General features: G+C 38.4%; 1 protein-coding gene across 4 annotated transcripts in view; it reads left to right on the forward strand.

Moving 5' to 3' along the window:
• Window positions 1–19026, forward strand: part of VPS13B (vacuolar protein sorting 13 homolog B) — a 1042333-nt gene that overhangs the window by 821632 nt on the left and 201675 nt on the right. For all 4 annotated transcript variants that reach the window (XM_071207936.1, XM_071207935.1, XM_058275777.1 and 1 more), the window contains 3 exons: window positions 12672–12874; window positions 15986–16193; window positions 16449–16633. In XM_071207936.1, the coding sequence (XP_071064037.1) occupies window positions 12672–12874; window positions 15986–16193; window positions 16449–16633 (596 nt within the window). The remainder of the gene's footprint in view (window positions 1–12671; window positions 12875–15985; window positions 16194–16448; window positions 16634–19026) is intronic.

The following is a 19026-nucleotide window of genomic DNA, read 5'->3' on the forward strand; positions in this document are numbered from 1 at the left end:
GGCTAGCCTGACTACACCAACTTGGCATAATTGTAACCAAAAATCAAACCTTTTAGTATCCTCTGCAGTCCTGCAGACAATTCAGATTTTTTTAAAAAATTTATTTATTTATTCATTTCTCTCCCCTTCCCCCCCCCACCCCAGTTGACTGTTCTCTGTGTCTATTCACTGTGTCATCTTCTTTGTCCACTTCTGTTGTCAGCGGCACGGGAATCTGTGTTTCTTTTTGTTGCATCAGCTCTCCGTGTGTGCGGCGCCATTCTTGGGCAGGCTGCACTTTCGCACTGGGTGGCTCTCCGTACGGGGCACACTCCTTGTGCATGGGGCTCCGCTACATGGGGGACACCCCTGCATGGCACAGCACTCCTTGCATGCATCAGCACTGCGCATGAGCCAGCTCCACACGGGTTAAGGAGGCCCGGGGTTTGAACCGCGGACCTCCCATGTGGTAGCCGGACGCCCTAACCACTGGGCCAAGTCTGCCGCCAATTCATGATTTTTTTTTTTAAAGCTCTTTGAAATAACAGAAAATACCTCTTGGACCACCACTACTATGTGGGACCCCCTAAGTGCAGGTTGAGGCCTACTGAGCCAGCCTTAACTTTCTCATTGGATTAAGGCTGGAGAGGTTATTGAGTGCTTTGCCTAGGGATACCCTGACATAGAGTGGGCGTTATAACCTGTCCCCTGACTTTGGTCTTTCTATTGTACCAATCTTTAAAAAGTCTGGATTAAGTAGATCAAGACCAATTTCTAAACCATTGCAGAAAATTGCTTAGCAATTTGCTTTCAGTATTGTTTAAGTTTATACCAATTCTTCCATCTATGGTTGTACTTAAAAAAAAAATTAACTCAACAATCCTCCTCTTGTAATTAGCCAGTTGCTGTATCCATCTAAGAAACTTTTCGAGTATGTATTTACTGATTTCTTTCTTCTGTAAGAAGGTTGTCAAAATTTGCCAATATGTAAGTCTTTTTTTAAAAAACATACCAACATGAGCCAATCAAGTTTGTGCGTATGTGTGTAAATATACTGACACAACTAAAAACAGTGAGTATAGTAGCAGATTTGAGGAGGAGAAAGAAGGCAAAGCATATCCTCGATCATCCTACGGTACTTTAAGTTTTAATTTTTCCTAAATCCTAGAATGTTAAAACTTTTCACGAAAATTACCTTTCCCAGGCCAGGGCCAAACACAAATAACCAACTTAGTAGACATTTCATCTTTCATGAGTAATTCTGCCTTTCTTTGTTAGAGAAAAAAAATCTCGTTGCTACTTTTCACCATTTTCTAATGTCCAAAAGAAGAGGTGTGGATTAGACTAGGAGGCCTCAACTTTTACTCACTGGTAAAGGCTCAGTGAGAGTCCCTGGGGACTGGAGATCCCACCCATGAGAAGTTATCAGGTGATTTGGAGAAGGAATCCATGCCAGCAGGTGGGCTACTCAATTAGGCTCTTCCCTTCAGGCTTAAACATTTGGTGTCCTTGTAGTTCTCTGTTTGATAAGATACTTATCCTATATTTTAGCTTACTATATTAATAGATACACTATGTAGACTTATTACAAAATCAAATGTGATTAAATAGAAAAGAATCTGGTCACCTTACATATTCTGATCAAGGAGGGGAAAAAAACAAGTTTGTTTCATAGTTAGAACACCACAGTTCCATTCCTACGTGCTTCAACGTAATTAGTTGAAGAAACTAGAAATGGAAGTATTTTACTTTTTGAGTGGCTGATTGTCTTGTTATGGACCATGCTTATAAAAAATTTTCTTTCTGTACTTCTTGAGGCATCCTGATGTTTCACTGTTATGCAAATCAGCTTCTGGATGTATCTAACACATGCTTGCTGATTTACTAGTAGCCTTAGAATTATTTCCAGCTGGATAACAAAATACCTGGATATGCTTTGCTAGCACCTGTCATCATAGTGTACTCTTTCTAATATGCACAGAAACATGGTTTAGATTGCTTTCTGCTCAGTCAGCGTGTAAAGAGAAAAAGCCTTACTAAGGATCTAGTAGAGACTGACAATGAAGGGCTGGCAGTATTTTGCAAACATTCTCCAAAACAAGTGGTTTGCATTTATTAGTTTTCTCCAGGAGTATTTTAAAGGTCATGAAACTATTTGTTCCTTGAACTAAATTTTTATACTCAGTGAAAACTTTCTCAGTGTACAAATAAAACAAGATTATTTCTGTTTATCATACCAGCTGTTTCTGAAATTACTTCTCATTGTTGCTATACCTCATTTAGTTTAACTAAATGTCCACCATTAATCTGCCAAAACTTAAATAAAAAATATAAGCACGGATTTTTGAAAAAAGCCAGTGCAAAAATCAAGCAGAACAACATTGTGTTGAATGGAAGGATGTAGAGGGAAAAGGTTATAAATGCGGTCAAAATTATCTGATTACACAATCACTAAAAAGGGCAGTAGAAATTGGTGAATTTTTAAACAGTCTATAGATTAGTTAATTAGTTAATATATATATATATTATATATTAGTTAATATATAATTAGTTAATATAATATAGATTAGTTAATAGTATTATGCCAATGTTAATTTCCTTGTTCACTATACTATGATTATGTAATTTAACATTAAAGGAAACTGAGTGGAGGGTATCAACTTTTCTGAAAGTTAATATCTTTACTACTTCTTTATTAATTATATAAATATCATTATAAAAAATAGTTTTTCAAAATGACCTGGGTAAGCAGACTTGGCCCAGTGGATAGGGCGTCAGTCTACCACATGGGAGATCCGTGGTTCAAACCCCGGCCTCCTTGACCAGTGTGGAGCTGGCCCATGTGCAGTGCTGATGTGCGCAAGGAGTGCCGTACCACGCAGGGGTGTCCCTCGGGTAGGAGAGCCCCAAGTGCAAAGAGTGCGCCCCGTTAGGAGGGCCACCCAGCGCGATACAAAGTGCAGCCTGCCCAGGAATGGCACCGCACACACGGAGAGCTGACACAACAAGATGACGCGACAAAAACAAGACACAGATTCCCATGCTGCTGACAGCAACAGAAGTGGACAAAAAGAACACCCAACAAATAGACACAGAGAACAGACAACTGGGGCGGTGGGGGAAGGGGAGATCAGCAATAGGGTAAATAGGCTTAATATTCATACTTTTAAAGTTTAAGTAATAATTATACATCTTAAACTCTTGCAGCATATTCAAGTTTTTTTTTCTTTCCCTCCCTACTTCTTATTTTTGGGAATTTAGGGAGAAAATAAAAAAAGGTAAAAGGAAACACATCAAATGCCTATGTACTCACCAACAAGAACAAATGTAAACATTTTTTCATATTTGCCATACAACACACACAGGGGTAAAATTTTAAAAAGTTATTCAGCCTCCTCCAATGCTAAGAAGTTAACTTTTTTATCGTTTTTACTTGTGTAGCATTTTGTCCCACAGTGCATTAGTCTACTTGGAAGAAGAACACTTGAGTCTGATCCATTTTCTTCTCTTGTTACGGGCTCCTAAATGTTGGCTTGACCTTTCGCTTCCTAGTTGTAGGCCAGTTTCCTGAGGTTTCAGTCCCTACCTCTCCCTTTATTCTCCTAAGAATTCTGGCCAATCCATTTTCTCTGACAAAGCTAAAAAGAATAGGGTTTGTATGAGAATAGGAAAAGGTTCATGTGCAAAGCAGTGTATGCAGTGGTACAAAAACTGCCAACATTTCTGCATTTGTTCTTAGGATAATTCAAGTCTAGGATAGCTTTTGTTTTTTTTTTTATTCTTTCTTCAGTCAATAAATGCTTCTAATTGTATAAATTCTGGGGGAGGGTAAGAAGATCCTTCCATTAACCCTACTTAAGTTCTTTGAGAAGAGGTACTTCCTGAGTAACATACATACGGTATAATGATACACATTTTGTCATTCCTAGAACTGTTTTTTTCAGACCAAATCTCAAAGTAATTTAGACAATGTAATATCAGTATTTTGACATAGCTCTTCATAGCAGAATATCTAAAAGTTCCAAATTCTGTATGCATTATGTTATTTCTAAAAAGAGATTTTTTTCACATGCTTATAAATATTCTTGTATAAAAGATGGTTGCTATAGAGCGAGAAAGGTAATCTCATTCATTTTCTCCCATGCACAAATGTTGTCAAGCCCATTCTAAAGAGCCTTCCAGGGGTTATCTTTTCAGTGCTTTGATAGGCTTTTCAGTTTTTATTACCTTTATTTCCATAAAGTTCTTTTTACACCTGTGTTAAGTCTTTTGCTTTAATTTTGTCACTCAGAAATGATATTTTAGGGTGGATATAAACAAGCATATGAAAAGGGATACTTGGTAGGTTTCTTACAATCAGAGAAAGAGCCTACAGATAACGAAAAGAAGGCTAGAACCAACCCAGTGGTGTTTGTTGGAGTCAGAAATCTTAGCATGAATTCATGGTTTTTAATATATTTACTGATGGATAGAAATATAAATGTGTTATATGCCTGAGTTCATATACACACTTTTTAACCCTGTCTACTCAGAGTACCTAGGAGCTGTGACACCCCAGTAGCAATGAGCATACCTACCCCACGAACTTTGGTTTCTAGATAACCATTCTTTAACAACAGAAACCAAAGCTCTTTGGAGAAATGGCTGATACCAGAGATGGAATGGAGAAGATACAAGATTAGCCCAAAACATTTTGTGGCCAAAATGGAAATTCTTAAAAAATATGTTGAAAGGATACAGGAACCAAACTTAAAGGGGTCTCAGTGGCCAAAGGTAGTTCAATTTAAACAATAGGGTAAATAATGATAGTTTTGAATTATCATGAGTCTGTACTGATATAAATGATTGAATAAAGAGAGTAGAAAGCATAGCTATTTTTTTTAGAATACCAATTAATAAGTGTAGAAGAATAGGGAAATAGAATGTAGCCATTTACACACACTACAGTAATATTATTACTGGTAGGCAAGAGCCATTGATAGGTGCTAATATTAATTGGTGAAAGTTTGATGAGAAAGAGGGCATTTGCGTAGTCTCCAATATCGCCACACAAAATATTTATTATTACAAAGGGAAATATAGTGACTTTACAATGGAGAAGGCTGGAAGGCCCCTATGTTAGACATATGATGACAGTTAATATTACCAGTAATAAAACATAAGAAATAATGATATGATGCAGTGAGAAGGGCATCACTTCTGTGGTATTCTTGTCGAAAATGCATAATTTTATTCTAATCATGAGAAAACATCAGCCAACCCAAATTGAGAGAAAGTTACAAAATAATTGACCCGGACTCTTCCAAAATGTCAGGATCATGACAAACATCTTAGAGAGTGAGAGGATCTGTCACAGATTAGAGACTAAGAAGTAATGACAAAATTCAGTGGGGAATCTTCAGTTGGATGCTGGAACAATAAAAGGACATTAGAGGGGAAAATAGCAAAATCTGAATAAGATCTTTAGCTGACTAATGATATATCAATCTTAATTTCCTGATTTCAATAATTGTACTATAGTTACATAGCTGGGTGAGGGACATTTAAGAACTTAGTATATTTGTGCAACTTTTCTATAAATCTGAAGATACTTAAAAAAAATTAAGAAAGAGGGTCTGTGAGATGACTTCTAAAATCTCTTCTATTCAGCCTTATTATTCTGTGATACTGTGATGCGAAATGAACAATGGCAGGAGACAACCAGCAAGACTGCAGCAGAGAAAGGCACTCCTAGAGTTAGCTCCTGCTATAGGGCAGTTAGTAAACACCCAGAGCTATCTGGAGCTAGCTGAAGCACCTATTTGGGGGCTCCAGGAGGCCAGAGAAGCATCCTGCAACATACTTGATGGAATGGAAGGAGGAGACTGTGCATCTGCAGAGAAGATGCATAAGAAGAGCGCTCCACACTCTGCAGGCTGGTGTCCATCCTCCACTGGAGGCACAAACCTCCTCGGGAGCTGTTCCATCACTGGAATTAAAAACTCCACAAAAATGGGGGAGGAAGAGATGGTTGGGCACCAACTTCAGCTACTGAGAGTAAATTCAGCGGGCTAAAGTGTAATCCTGAGAACAGCTAAAACTTAAGCCGTCCAAGGCAGAAAGTGGCTAGTAGCCACCATCTTAACTCTGCTCCGGGCACTAGGGAAGCGAGGAGAACTGAAAATCACAGTACTGGTGGGGACCAGCTTCTTTCCATCCAGGTCAGATTGCAGCTCTAGCCTAGGCTCCAGCGCTCCCTCCAACAGGGAGGAAGCTGCGGGGACCTGCACCAGCAGGCTCTGGGAAATTACCAGCCAAGCTGCAGAGCCTGGTGATTATCCTATTTTGGTGGCACGAGCTGCCATGAGCTGTACAGCATCCCCACAGAATATGGTAGCTGGAATTGGAAGCTCCATTTCCCAAAAATGGGAGGAGGAGACAGTTGGCTGCCAATTTTGGCTACTGATTGGTAGAATCAGCTGGCTAAGATATAACCCTGGGAACAGCTGGGGTATGAATCTCCCCAAGTCAGAGAGAGGCTGGTGGCCGCCATTTTTATTCTGCCCCCAGCCTAGGGGCAGCCGGGCTGACTGAAAATCACACTGATGACAGGAACCAGTTTCTTTCACCCAGATTGGCCTGCAGCCCTAGCCTTGGCTTCAGCCCTACCTCTGGCAGGGAGGAGGCAGGTGGGCCCTGCACCAGCCTTTTCAGGTAACTGCAGGTACCTATGGCTGGCAAAGACTGAAAATCAGAAGTCTCCTGGGGCAACTACAGTCATCTTGGATCTGCACTGCATAGACTGCTGCCCACACCTGCAGCTCCATCACCACGCCAGGCAGGGGAGAAAGGAGGGTGAAGCTTCATCAGTTTTTCTGGGCAACTACAGTCTAGGCCTGCACAACTTGGATTATTCCACACAGCTGTGACTCTGTCCCTACCCCTGGTAAAGGAGAAAGTTAGGAAAACATTCATGGGTCCCTGGCACAATGAAGGCAACTTGAGCCTCCACAGCTTATAGCACCAATTACAACCTTGGCTCCCACTGCACAACCAACAAGGGAGAAAGGGCAGGAAGCTTGAAACTAAAAAGAAAAACTGCATCCAGAAAAATTCTGTAGAAAGCCAGATGCAAAGACACCAACCAAAAATTACAATCCACACCAAGAAACAGGAAGCTATAGCCCAGTTAAAGAAACAAGATAAGCCTCCAGATGACATAAAGGAGTTGAGATAACTAATCATAGATGTTCAAACAAATCTCCTTAATAAATTCAATGATATGGCTAAAGAGATTAAGGATATTAAGAAGACATTGGATGAGCACAAAGAAGCATTTGAAAGCATACATAGAAAATTAGCAAATCTTATGGGAATGAAAGGTGCAATAAATGAAATTTTAAAACATTGGAATCATATAATAGCAGATTTGAGGAGGCAGAAGAAAGGATTGGTGAGCTTGAAGAAATGACCTCTGAAAGTGAACATACAAAAGAACAGATGAAGTAAAGAATGGCAAAAGTTGAACAAGGTCTCAGGAAACTAAATGACAGTAAAAGGCATACAAACATACATGTCATGGTGTCCCAGAAGGAGAAGAGAAGGAAAGAGAGACAGAAGGAATATTTGAAGAAATAATGGTAGAAAATTTCCCAACCCTTTTGAAGGACATAGATGTCCATGTCCAAGAAGCACACCATCCTCCCATCCAAAAAAATCCGAATAGACCAACTCCAAGACACATACTCATCAGAATGTCAAAGGCCAAAACAAAGAGAGAATTCTGAGAACAGCAAGAGAAAAGCAATGCATAACATATAAGGGATACCCATTAAGATTAAGTGCTGATTTCTCACCAGAAACTATGGAGGCAAGAAGACAGTGGTCTGATATATTTAAGATACTACAAGAGAAAAACTTCCAGCCTAGAATCTTATATCCACCAACACTGTCTTTCAAAAATGAGGGTGAGATTCGAATATACACAGATAAACAGAAACTGAGAGAATTTCTAAGCAAGAGATCAGATTTTCAGGAAACACTATAAAGTGTGCTACAGCCAGAAAAGAAAAGATAGGGGAGACAGGCCTGGAAGAGAGTCTAGAAATGAAGATTATATCAATAAAAGTAACTAAATTGTCAAAAGAATGGATAAAATAAAATATGATAGATAAAACTCAAAGAGTCAGGAATAAACGTAACCCAAGTTGTAAAGTGCTTGTATTCAGAAAACTGCAACTCAATGTTAAAAGAAATCAAAAAAGGCCTAAATAACTGGAAGAATATTCCAAGCTCATGGATTAGAAGACTAAATATCGTTAAGATGTCAATTCTTCTCATACTGATATATAGATTCAATGCAGTCCTGATAAAAATTCCACCAGCGTTAAAAAAAAAAATTGAAAACACGATCATCAAATTTATTTGCAAGGGTAGGGGGTCCTAATAGCCAGAAACATCATAAAAAGGAAAAGCAATCCCTCATCTCCAGACTTTAAATCATATTACCTAGCTATAGTGATAAAAACAGCTTGGTACTGGCCTAAAGACAGACACGTATTCTAATGGAACCAAACTGATGGTTCAGAAACAGACCCTCACATGTTTGGTCAAGTGATTTTTGACTAGCCAGTCAAACCCACGCAGCTTGGGCAGAACAGTCCATTCATCAAATGGTGCTGAAAGAACCGGATATCCATAGCCAAAAGAAGGAAAAGACCCCTATCTCACACCTTATCCAAAAATTAGTCAAAAATGGATCAAAAACCGAAAAATAAGAGCAAGAACAATAAAACTTATAGAAGAAATTGTAGGAAAATATCTTCAAGACCCGGTGGTAGGTGGCGGATTCTTAAAGGAGATAAGAGGAGGACTGAGATGGACTACTGATGTTTAATGTATGTAGAAGTTTTAATTAGCTTTACTGTAAAAGTGTGGAAATGTATACAGTGGATGGTAACACATAGTAACAGCTAGTTTATAAGTGGGGCTGTGACTGAAAATGGTAGTCTAAGTATGTAAATGCCAGTTGACAGAATGCTAGAGAATAATCTAGGAACTGAATAGTGCAGTAAACCAAGAGGTAGATGAGAACTGTGGTTGATGGTACAGATGCAAGAATGTCTTTTGTGAGCTAGAGCAAACGTATATCACTACTGCAGGGTGCTGGAAATGTGGAGAAGCATGGGAAAAATACAGCTGGAGTGACCTGTGGACGGTGGTTAACAGTAACAATATAATCTTGTATCTATGGGAAAGATGTACTGTGTTGATAATGAGGCAGTATGGAAAATGTGATCCAAATGTATCCTATGGACATGGTGACAATCAGATGATATTATCTATCTGTAGCAAATGTTCCATTGCAGTGTGGTATGTTGATGGAAGAGTATTGTTTGGGAATTCTGCAAATGTGCATGATTGTTTTATAAGTGTACAACTTCTATCATAAAAAATATATTTTAAAACTAATAATAGGGTGGGTTAGGGGGAAAACACACCAAAATGTAAGATAAGGGCTATGATTAGTTGTAAGATTTTGACAATATTCTTTCATAATTTGTAACAAATGTCTCACAGCAATGCAAAGTGTTGGTGGAGGATTGATCTATGGGACCCCTGTATGATGTTATGCATGTTTGCTTTGAAAGTTCACAACTTTTACTATATAGTTATTGCTTATGTATATTCATATATAAAGGATATAAAGATAATAGGGTTGGTTGGGGGAAAATACTTTGGTTAGTAATAATATTTTGACAATGCTCTTTAATCATTAGTTAAAAAGGTTTAACAACAGTGCAAATTATTGGTGGTCAGGTGAGTTAAGAGAGTCCTGCATGATGTTATATATGTTCTGTAAGTTCACAACTGTTATTATACACTTATTGTTTATGTATGTTTATGAGTGATATACTTCAATAAATTAATTTTTAAAAATGAACAATGGCAAAGATTTAAGTACTTTTTTTAAAATGTGAAATTTGTGTTTTATTTATTTATTTATTTAATTATTTTTATTCCCACCACCCTCCATCCCTGAGATGGCTGCCTCCTCTCTCTGCTCATTGTCTGCTTGTCTTCTTTTGGAAGCACTAGGAAGCAAACCCAGAACCTCCCATGTGGGAGGCAAGTGCTAAACCACTTGAGCCACTTCTGCTCCCTGCTGGTTGTGGCATCTGCTGATTGCAGCATCTTACTGGTTGGTCTGCTTTTCTTCTTTAGAAGGCAACAGAACCCAAACCCAGGACCTCCCATGTGGGAAGTGGGCACCCTATTACTTTAGCTACATCTATTCCTTCCCTTAAGTACTTTTATCTCCTGTCTGTCAAAATTAGGAAATTTTGAAGCAACTGAAAATAGGATCTGATTCTGAACTTTCAACTCAGTTTAATGGACATGTTCTGAGCAACTACTATGGCCCATCACTGTACCGAATGGCATGGTCCTTGCCTCCCAGGCCACTGCAGCTTGAAGATGATGTGGTCTGTCCTTTCAGCCACTTAGATCAGTCAGGTCTCTCTTCCCTGATGTTTTGCAATAATGGAGTTGTGCTGAATGGAGTTGGATAGAATGAAATAGAAATTGATAAGTCTTGGAAACTTATCCAAAACAGTAAGTGTCCTCAAAAAGGGCCCCAAGATTTTTCAATCTGGGTGCCCGAAGACAGAATTATAACCCTTAAATACCAGTAATCTAAGAGGCCTCTGATATGAAACACTTTGTGTTTGAGGAACCAATAGGACATTCACATTAAGATTACCACCAGATAATTAGATATACCAGTGTAGGGTGGTATGGAGATGTTTGTATTTGAGAATAAAAGGTGATGTAATCCTAGTGTTCCATTAATGCTCCGCTTCTGGATGATATTACTGAATTAAGCCTGTACTTTTATTTTCCCATTATGACAAATTTCTGGATAATGAATTGCTGTGTTTCACTTAGTAGATATTTACTGTTGAGAAGTCTGAATTATTTTAGGAAAATGTAATGAAATTAAGTGAGGAAGTTATGACAAGTTATAGACTCCATTAATAAAGATTATTTTTTATTCTTGGCTATTTTTTTGCCAGTTTCTATTTTTTTTAATTTCTGGGTTTTTTTTAGTCGAGCAAAATGTAGCTTTTTTTTTTTTTTAAGATTTATTTATTTATTTATTTCTCCTCCTTCCCCCCCCACCCCCCACCCCAGTTGTCTGCTCTCTGCGTCCACCCACTGCGCATTCCTCTGTGACTGCTTCCATCTTTATCAGCAGCACTGGGAATCTGTGTCTCCCCTTGTTGCATCATCTTGCTATGTCAGCTTTCCGTGTGTGCGGCGCCACTCCTGGGCAGGCTGTACTTTCTTTTGCGCTGGGCGGCTCTCCCCACAGGGTGCACTTCCCACGCGTGGGGCTCCCCTACGCGGGAGACACCCTGCATGGCACGGCACTCCCTGCGCACATCAGCACTGCACGTGGGCCAGCTCCACATGGGTCAAGGAGGCCCGGGGTTTGAACCGCAGACCTCCCCTGTGGTAGGCGGATGCCCCATCAATTGAGCCAAGTCTGCTTTCCCAAAATGTAGCTTTGAATCAAGAAAACTCTATATTTGAAATGGAAGTCTCAGTACCAAAATATATTTGATGAGAAAATTTAAGTAATTGATTTTACAATGATAATTTTTAACAAAAGTTTCATCCCTAATGCTTTTGTGGGTGTGATGCTTTGTGTGGAGGATTAAAAGTTGTACGTCTTATATCTACGGTAGGAAAATACAACATATATGAAGTTTTCAAACCTCAATAGAATTGAAAATTCAGTGTGGGTACTTTACTGTAAAACATGTGCATACTGTGGAACTAAGGTGATTTTTAATCTTTCATTTTTTGGAGGATCAAATATCATTAGAAAAATAAGCCATGGGCGTTACAAACATGGTCTGGTGAAATTCAATATTTACAGTGACAATTCAGAATACGAGCTTCTTGGGAAGAAAGCTAACCCACCACTGTAACTTTGCATCTAAATATCTTAAAGTGTGCCATTGGTTTTATGAAAAGGTTTTTATCTACAATCCTAGTTTAAGTTCAAAAGAAAACCTACATTTTAGAGTGTACTCCTTTCCTGGATGTATTTACTTTGAACCATAGCATATAGCTTTTCTCATAAATCTGACCTGCCATTATCTTTTTAAGTCTTTGTAAACTTCAAATGGTTATGATGTGTGAAGTTTGGATTAAACTAAATTTTTTAGGAAACACATGTTATATATTTTGATTGTTTTAATTTTAACATAGGGCAGCCAAAACTTGAGTATCTACCAAAGTAATGTATTGTTACTATAAGAAAGAAATCACAGAAAATTGGCCTTTCCCATCATATTAACAATAGACAAATGAAGCAGCTGTTGTTATTTGTAATGTAGTGTTTGAAAAACTTGCACAATTTAATGAAAATGTTTCTAGCCATAAAACTTAAAATGCTTACACATGGAAAAAGTCATAATGTTTTGGCAAGTATTTCTTTGTTAAGAATGTGAATGAGGTATACCTGCTTCATAACAAGAATTCTATATAAATGGCATCAAAGTGTGGTAGAACTGTAAAAAAGAAGACTAACACAGGATGCATGAACTTTCTTTTTTAAAAAATAGATCCTTCTCCAAACATACTATTTTGGGCAAGAGAGAATTATGTATCTATCCCTCTTCATTTCTTTTTTTTTCCCCCAGGCATGATTCTTGGGTCATCATTTCTACTCACCATAAATGATTTTCTCCTTAAAACAAGTCTCAGAGAAAGAAGTCGAGTTCTGATAGGACCTTGTTGTGCTACTGTTAATCTGGAAGCTGAATGGTGTAAACACAGTGGCAATCCAGGCCCAGAACAATCAATACCAAAAATATCCATTGATTTAAGAGGAGGACTGCTACAGGTCTGTGAGGGATTGGCTATTTTTCTCATAAGATTTTAACTAAACTTTAGTTGATTTTTAAAACCACTTGTCTAAATGTTAAATCTTGGTGTGGTGAGAAAGGGTATTGTCAGATTGCTCTCTTATTAAACTTTTTATTTTTTAAAGATTTATTTATTTCTCTCCCCTCTCCCCCACCCAGTTGTCTGTTCTCTGTGTCTATTTGCTGCATGTTCTTCTTTGTCCACTTCTGTTGTTGTCAGGGTCACAGAAATCTGTGTCTCTTTTTGTTGCGTCATCTTGTTGTGTCAGCTCTCCGTGTGTGCGGCACCATTCCTGGGCAGGCTGCACCCTCTTTCGCGCTGGGCGGCTCTCCTTATGGGGCTCACTCCTTGCGCATGGGGCTCCCCTACGCGGGGGGCACCCTTGCGTGGCAGGGCACTCCTTGCGCACATCAGTACTGCAACGGACCAGCTCCAAAATGGGTCAAGAAGGTCCAGGGTTTGAACCATGGACCTCCCAGGTGGTAGACGGATGCCCTATCCATTGGGCCAAGTCTGCTTCCCTTATTAAACTTTTTAAAAAACAGTTTTATTGAAATATAATTCACATACCATAAAATTCACCTATTTTAAAGTGTACAATTCATTGTTTTTTAAGTATATTCGTAGACTTGTGCAACCATTGCCACAGTATTTACATTTTCATCACACCCCCTCCCCCATTTAAAAAACCCTTTACCCACTAGCAGTCACTCACTATTACTCCCAGCTTTCCATCCAGCCCTAGGTAACCATTAATTTATTTTCTGTCTCTCTAGGTTTTCCTATTCTTGACATTTCATATAAATGGAATAATAGAATATTGGTCTTTTTGTGACTAGGTTCTTTCACTGAGAATGTTTTTAAAGTCCATCCATGTTGTAGCATGTATCAATACTTCATTTCTTTTTATGGCCGAATAATATTTCATTGTATGGATACACTACATTTTGTTTATCCATTCCTCTGTTGATGGACATTTGGGTTTCTAATTTGGCTATTATGAATAATGCTGCTGCGAACATTTTTATACACAAGTTTTTACATGAATAGATGTTTTCATTTTTCTTCTGTATATACCTAGGAATGAAGCTACTGGATTATTAAACTTTTTTTTAAAGTTTGAACTTTATTAATTACAGTTAATCTGCCCAAAGCACAGTGTTATTAGCAATATGTAAGAGCCATCTCCTCATAGCAGGTTCCTTAGATACTATGATGGCCAAGTACTAACATTTGACATATAAGACACATTGCAGCTTCTTATAGTTTGTCTTATAGTCAAGTAAGGAATACACATTCCTGACTTATTTTTTCATGATTTTCCACTTGAATAAATTTATTTCTGATCTTTTTTTTTTTTGAGGTATCAGGGATTGAATCCAGGATTTCATACATGGGAGGCAGGCCCTCAACCACTGAGCTACATCCACTCCTCCATGAGAGTTGTTTTTTTTTTTCATTTGTTTTGTTTGTTTTTTAGGAGGTACAAGGGATTGAACCCAGAACCTCATACTTGGAAGCAGGTGCTCTACCACTTCAGCCACATCCACTCCCCTATACCTAAAATTAACATGAATTGTCCTCCATACTTGACAGGACTCTAAAAGGCTTTAGAGAGTCACAATGATAGAATCTTAAAATTAATTTATTGTTTATAATGGAGCCATATTATATATAATGGAGCCATAGTAGACATGAATTTCTCCTGCATCTTAAACTTGTATTGCCTCAACTTTTCACCAGTTTTCTTAATGATACAGAGCTACATTTGGGAAGCATTCTAACACCTTGCTTGGTGTTGCTTTGGAAATTTTCAGCACCTATCAGAGATCTTCACATTTTTCCCAATAAAAATTTGGTTTTGTATTGCTTTATCAAGAGCACTAATTATGTTACCTTTTTTCCTAAGGTAGCAAAGTAACACCACATCACAAATAACAGCAAAAGCAAAAACAAGGCATATCAACTCTATATTATAAAGCCACTGTCTCTTCATCATTTAAGAATGAGGAAAACAAAAGTAGACTTGGTGTCATGCCCCTTACTTTCATTTCTTAAGTCCAGAGAGCAAGACTTAAGCCTAGGTGTAGAGCTAATCTTTTCTACTTCCATATATTCTTTTCTCTTTTCTCTGTTATCTAATTCTCTTAGAATTAATAGTTGTATTGCTTTTATGCAGTATAGTCAGAGAACTTAAATTTTATGAAATCTCTCATCCTTTGATACCGATTATTATTACTCACTGGTCATGCGTCTGTTATAGACTAATATTCTTCACATCCAGAAAAAGGAATCCTGATCTCCATTAAAAGAAACAACAAGGCCTTTTATTTCAAACTTTACTGTATTCCTATACAGTTGATTCTTAGGACTGTAGAATGCTGTGGGGTTGTCACAGTCTCACTAAACACAGATGTTGGGAGACTTCTAAATTCAGGTTCATTGAGCATAGTCTCTCTTTTACTGAGGAATAAAAATGCAAAGAAAGGAATCCTGTAATCAAAATATGTTTTGTTGATCTCTTGACAAAAGATAGGAAGTTCTTTCACAAGGTCCATGTTAATGCCCCCCACCTTTCATTTTTTTAGTTATTTATGGTCTCTCCCTTTTTTCTTTGTCAGTCTACCTATAGTTTTGTCAAAGTTACTGATCTTGTGAAAGGCTTCAGATTTCACCTCTATGTGAAGCACTTAACAATACCAAAAAATAATATTATTATCATATTATGTTAACATTTTAGCCTAGAAGATCTTCATTGCCTTCTCTCAGACTTTCTCTTAGCTAATTTAAGAGAAGATAATTCCTAAACATTACTTCATAGCAACATAATTTCATTATTAATCAGCATTTAAAATTGATTGTTATTTGCACATTAGATGATGTAACTGATTTTCCTTATATATTTATTCAAGTAATAGAATTTCATCCTGTAGGTCAATTACTTCTTAGAAATTGCAAAAAGCTTAGGTATTATAATTAAATTGAGCATAATTATAGTCTTGCATTAATTCAAATATGATTTTACCTATGTTTACCCATGAAATGTTTGTATTTAAAAACCACTAACATTTTTCATATGCTTTTAAAGGTCTTCTGGGGTCAAGAACATTTGAATTGTTTAGTTCTTCTACATGAATTACTTAATGAATACCTTAATAAGGAAGGAGATTTTGAAGTGCAAGTTTCTGAACCAGTGTCTCAAAAATCATTCCCTATGGAAAAGAATCAGACCTTTAAAAGTGAACAAAGTTCAGATGATCTACGGACAGGCCTATTTCAATATATACAAGATGCTGGTAAGTAGCAATAGCTGAAATATCTGTGTGGTGATCAAACAGCAAAAGTACATTAATACTTGCAGTACAAATATAGTAAAATAACCATTCAATCGCTCTTAAGAGGAAATTCTTGCTTGCTTTCTCAAACTGTATAAAAATGACCAACTGGCTTCTTTATAATCTTTTCTCTTATCCTTTTGCTTTTTTCTTGTTTTAATAAACCAACATGTTCCCCTTTAAAAGCATGCAGTTAATTATATGTTCATTTGACAGAACTTTTGAAACTGCCTGCTGTCTATGAAGTCTTGTTTTATAATGAAACAGAAGATAGTCCAGGGATGATGTTATGGAGATATCCGGAGCCTAGAGTGCTTACCCTTGTACGAATAACTCCTGTGCCCTTCAACACTACAGAGGATCCAGATATTAGCACAGCAGACCTCAGTGATGTGCTTCAGGTATATAATGACTATTCATTTCAAAGTTAAAAGTGGTGTGGGGAAGTGCTGATGATATATTAAGAAAAATGTTTGGAGAGCATGTATTCCTTCATTAATAATATCAGACAGATACACGCACCCACCACACACACACAGATGTATGCAATAGAAATTTTAAAATAAGGGTAGCAGATGCAGGATATGTGGCAATATCAGGAGTTCTCAGTTCTTCTCCTGGGACTATTGTGGGTATGTTACATGGTCTCTAACTGTAATGGAACAAGCAGGTGTCTTTCAGTTCATTACATATTTATTGAATGTCTGCCACATGCTCATCGTCTTCAGAGTTCCTAGAACTGCCCTAGGAAATGAAATATACCCAGTAAGGCCAGAAATGAATGACTGTAATTTTTGTTTTATATCCAGAGCTGAAAATGGTCTTGAGGTTTGAGTTAGGCTAAGAAGAAAACCTTCTCACCAATGATCCCATTCCCTATGATTTTGTGAAAGTTTATTGCTTATCAGTTCCCTGAGTTTAATGTAAAATATCATTGTGGATATCACAAATCTATTATTCTACTAATTAATATTCTACTGATCTAAATTTCTCCTACAATGTATTTCTTCCTTGGTTTTCTGCCTATAACTAGGTAGCACAGCCATCCACTCAAAACCTAGGAGTCATCCCTGATTCCTCTCTTTCCCTAACTCACAACATCTAATCCATCATCATGTCCTCATGGTTCTATGTCCAAAATATGTTCCTATTCTATTTCTCTATGTCCACTAGTACAACTTGAGTTCATCATTTGTCACTACTTCAGAAGTTTCCTAATGGTATTTATGCTTCTCTTCTTGGCTTCCTGTAATGTATTCTCCAAATAGCAGCTAAAGTGATCTTTTAAAAATATAGGTCAAATCACGTCATTCCTCTAACATAAAACCCTGTGATGGCATCCTCTAACACTTGAAATAAAATTCAGATCTCTTGGCGGCGGACTTGGCCCAGTGGTTAGGGCGTCTGTCTACCACATGGGAGGTCCGCAGTTCAAATCCCGGGCCTCCTTGACCCGTGTGCAGCTGGCCCATGCGCAGTGCTGATGCACGCAAGGAATGCCCTGCCACACAGGGGTGTACCCCACATAGGGGAGTCCCACGTGCAAGGAGTGCGCCCCGTAAGGAGAGCCATCCAGCGCAAAAGAAAGTGCAGCCTACCCAGGAATGCCACCGCCCACACAGAGAGCTGACACAACAAGATAATGCAACAAAAAGAGACACAGATTCCCGTGCCGCTGACAACAACAGAAGCAGACAAAGAAGACGCAGCAAATAGACACACAGAACAGACAACCGGGGTGGGGCAGGAAGAGGAGAGAAATAAATCTTAAAAAAAAAAAGTGTAGAACAATCCCTGGATGCCGATAACATCTCTATTACTATGACAACCGTTGTTAAAAAACCCATTTCCTCAAGCAGAAGCACAGACCAGAACAGGTGAGTGAGTGGGGTGCTGGGATCTGATGACTCTACAGACCAGTTGGAGTGGGCCAGGACATATGAAACAGTTGCAAAGGCCATGGCAGTGGATTTGCATGCAAGCAAAGCCTTTATAAAGGGAGCACAGGTTTCAACACGCAGAGGTTGGTATCACCTACCATGTTTCATATCTTGTTGGAGAGAGAAAAAACTGAGATATGGTCAGAATTCAAGGCCAGGGATGTTGGCCCAGGAAGCAAAACAGGGTTGCAGCTACCAGAGGTTGAAAGGGAGAGCTTGGCCCCAGCGGTAAGAGGCAACAAAACACCAGTATTGACGACTGGGATTGAAGAACAGGGCAGAACTGATGCCATGATGCTGAGCTTCTGATCAAATCCTTTTATTTTCCTAAGAGCAGAATTGGTCCCAGGGCTTGGGATGGGCCTCATCTATGGAAACAACTCTCTGAGCTACAACCTTGGAACAACACAAACTACTGATACTGTTTCCCTGGAGCTTCTGTTGAGAACAGAAAATATGTAACATGAACCTCAAGTTTGATTAACTGTGATAGCTTCTTCAGTGCCATGCCCTGTGCTTGTTCCTAGGGATTCATAGACGAGTAAGACACTCTCCACCTTTAAGAAGATCTCAGTTTAGTGGGGAAGCATCTGTGGCTTTTTGGGGTAGAAGAGACTTCTTAATTTTGGCTTTCAAGGAGAACCTCTATGTTGTCAAAATTATTCTCCTGTTGTATGTACTTATCTGTAGGTCTGTATTAGAAGCACAGCCAAAATACTGAACCGCTGATCCTGAACTGCAGGGATTATGAAAGCTGATAAAGTGTTCTTTATCAGCTTGGTGAGGTACAGAAAATAGGTTCTTTGAGGTATGGGCTCTTATCCCGTTTTTTACTCTCAGTGACCTTAGGCGAA

The sequence above is a fragment of the Dasypus novemcinctus genome, chromosome 14, assembly GCF_030445035.2.
Source record: "Dasypus novemcinctus isolate mDasNov1 chromosome 14, mDasNov1.1.hap2, whole genome shotgun sequence".
Classification (NCBI taxonomy): Eukaryota; Metazoa; Chordata; class Mammalia; order Cingulata; family Dasypodidae; genus Dasypus; species Dasypus novemcinctus.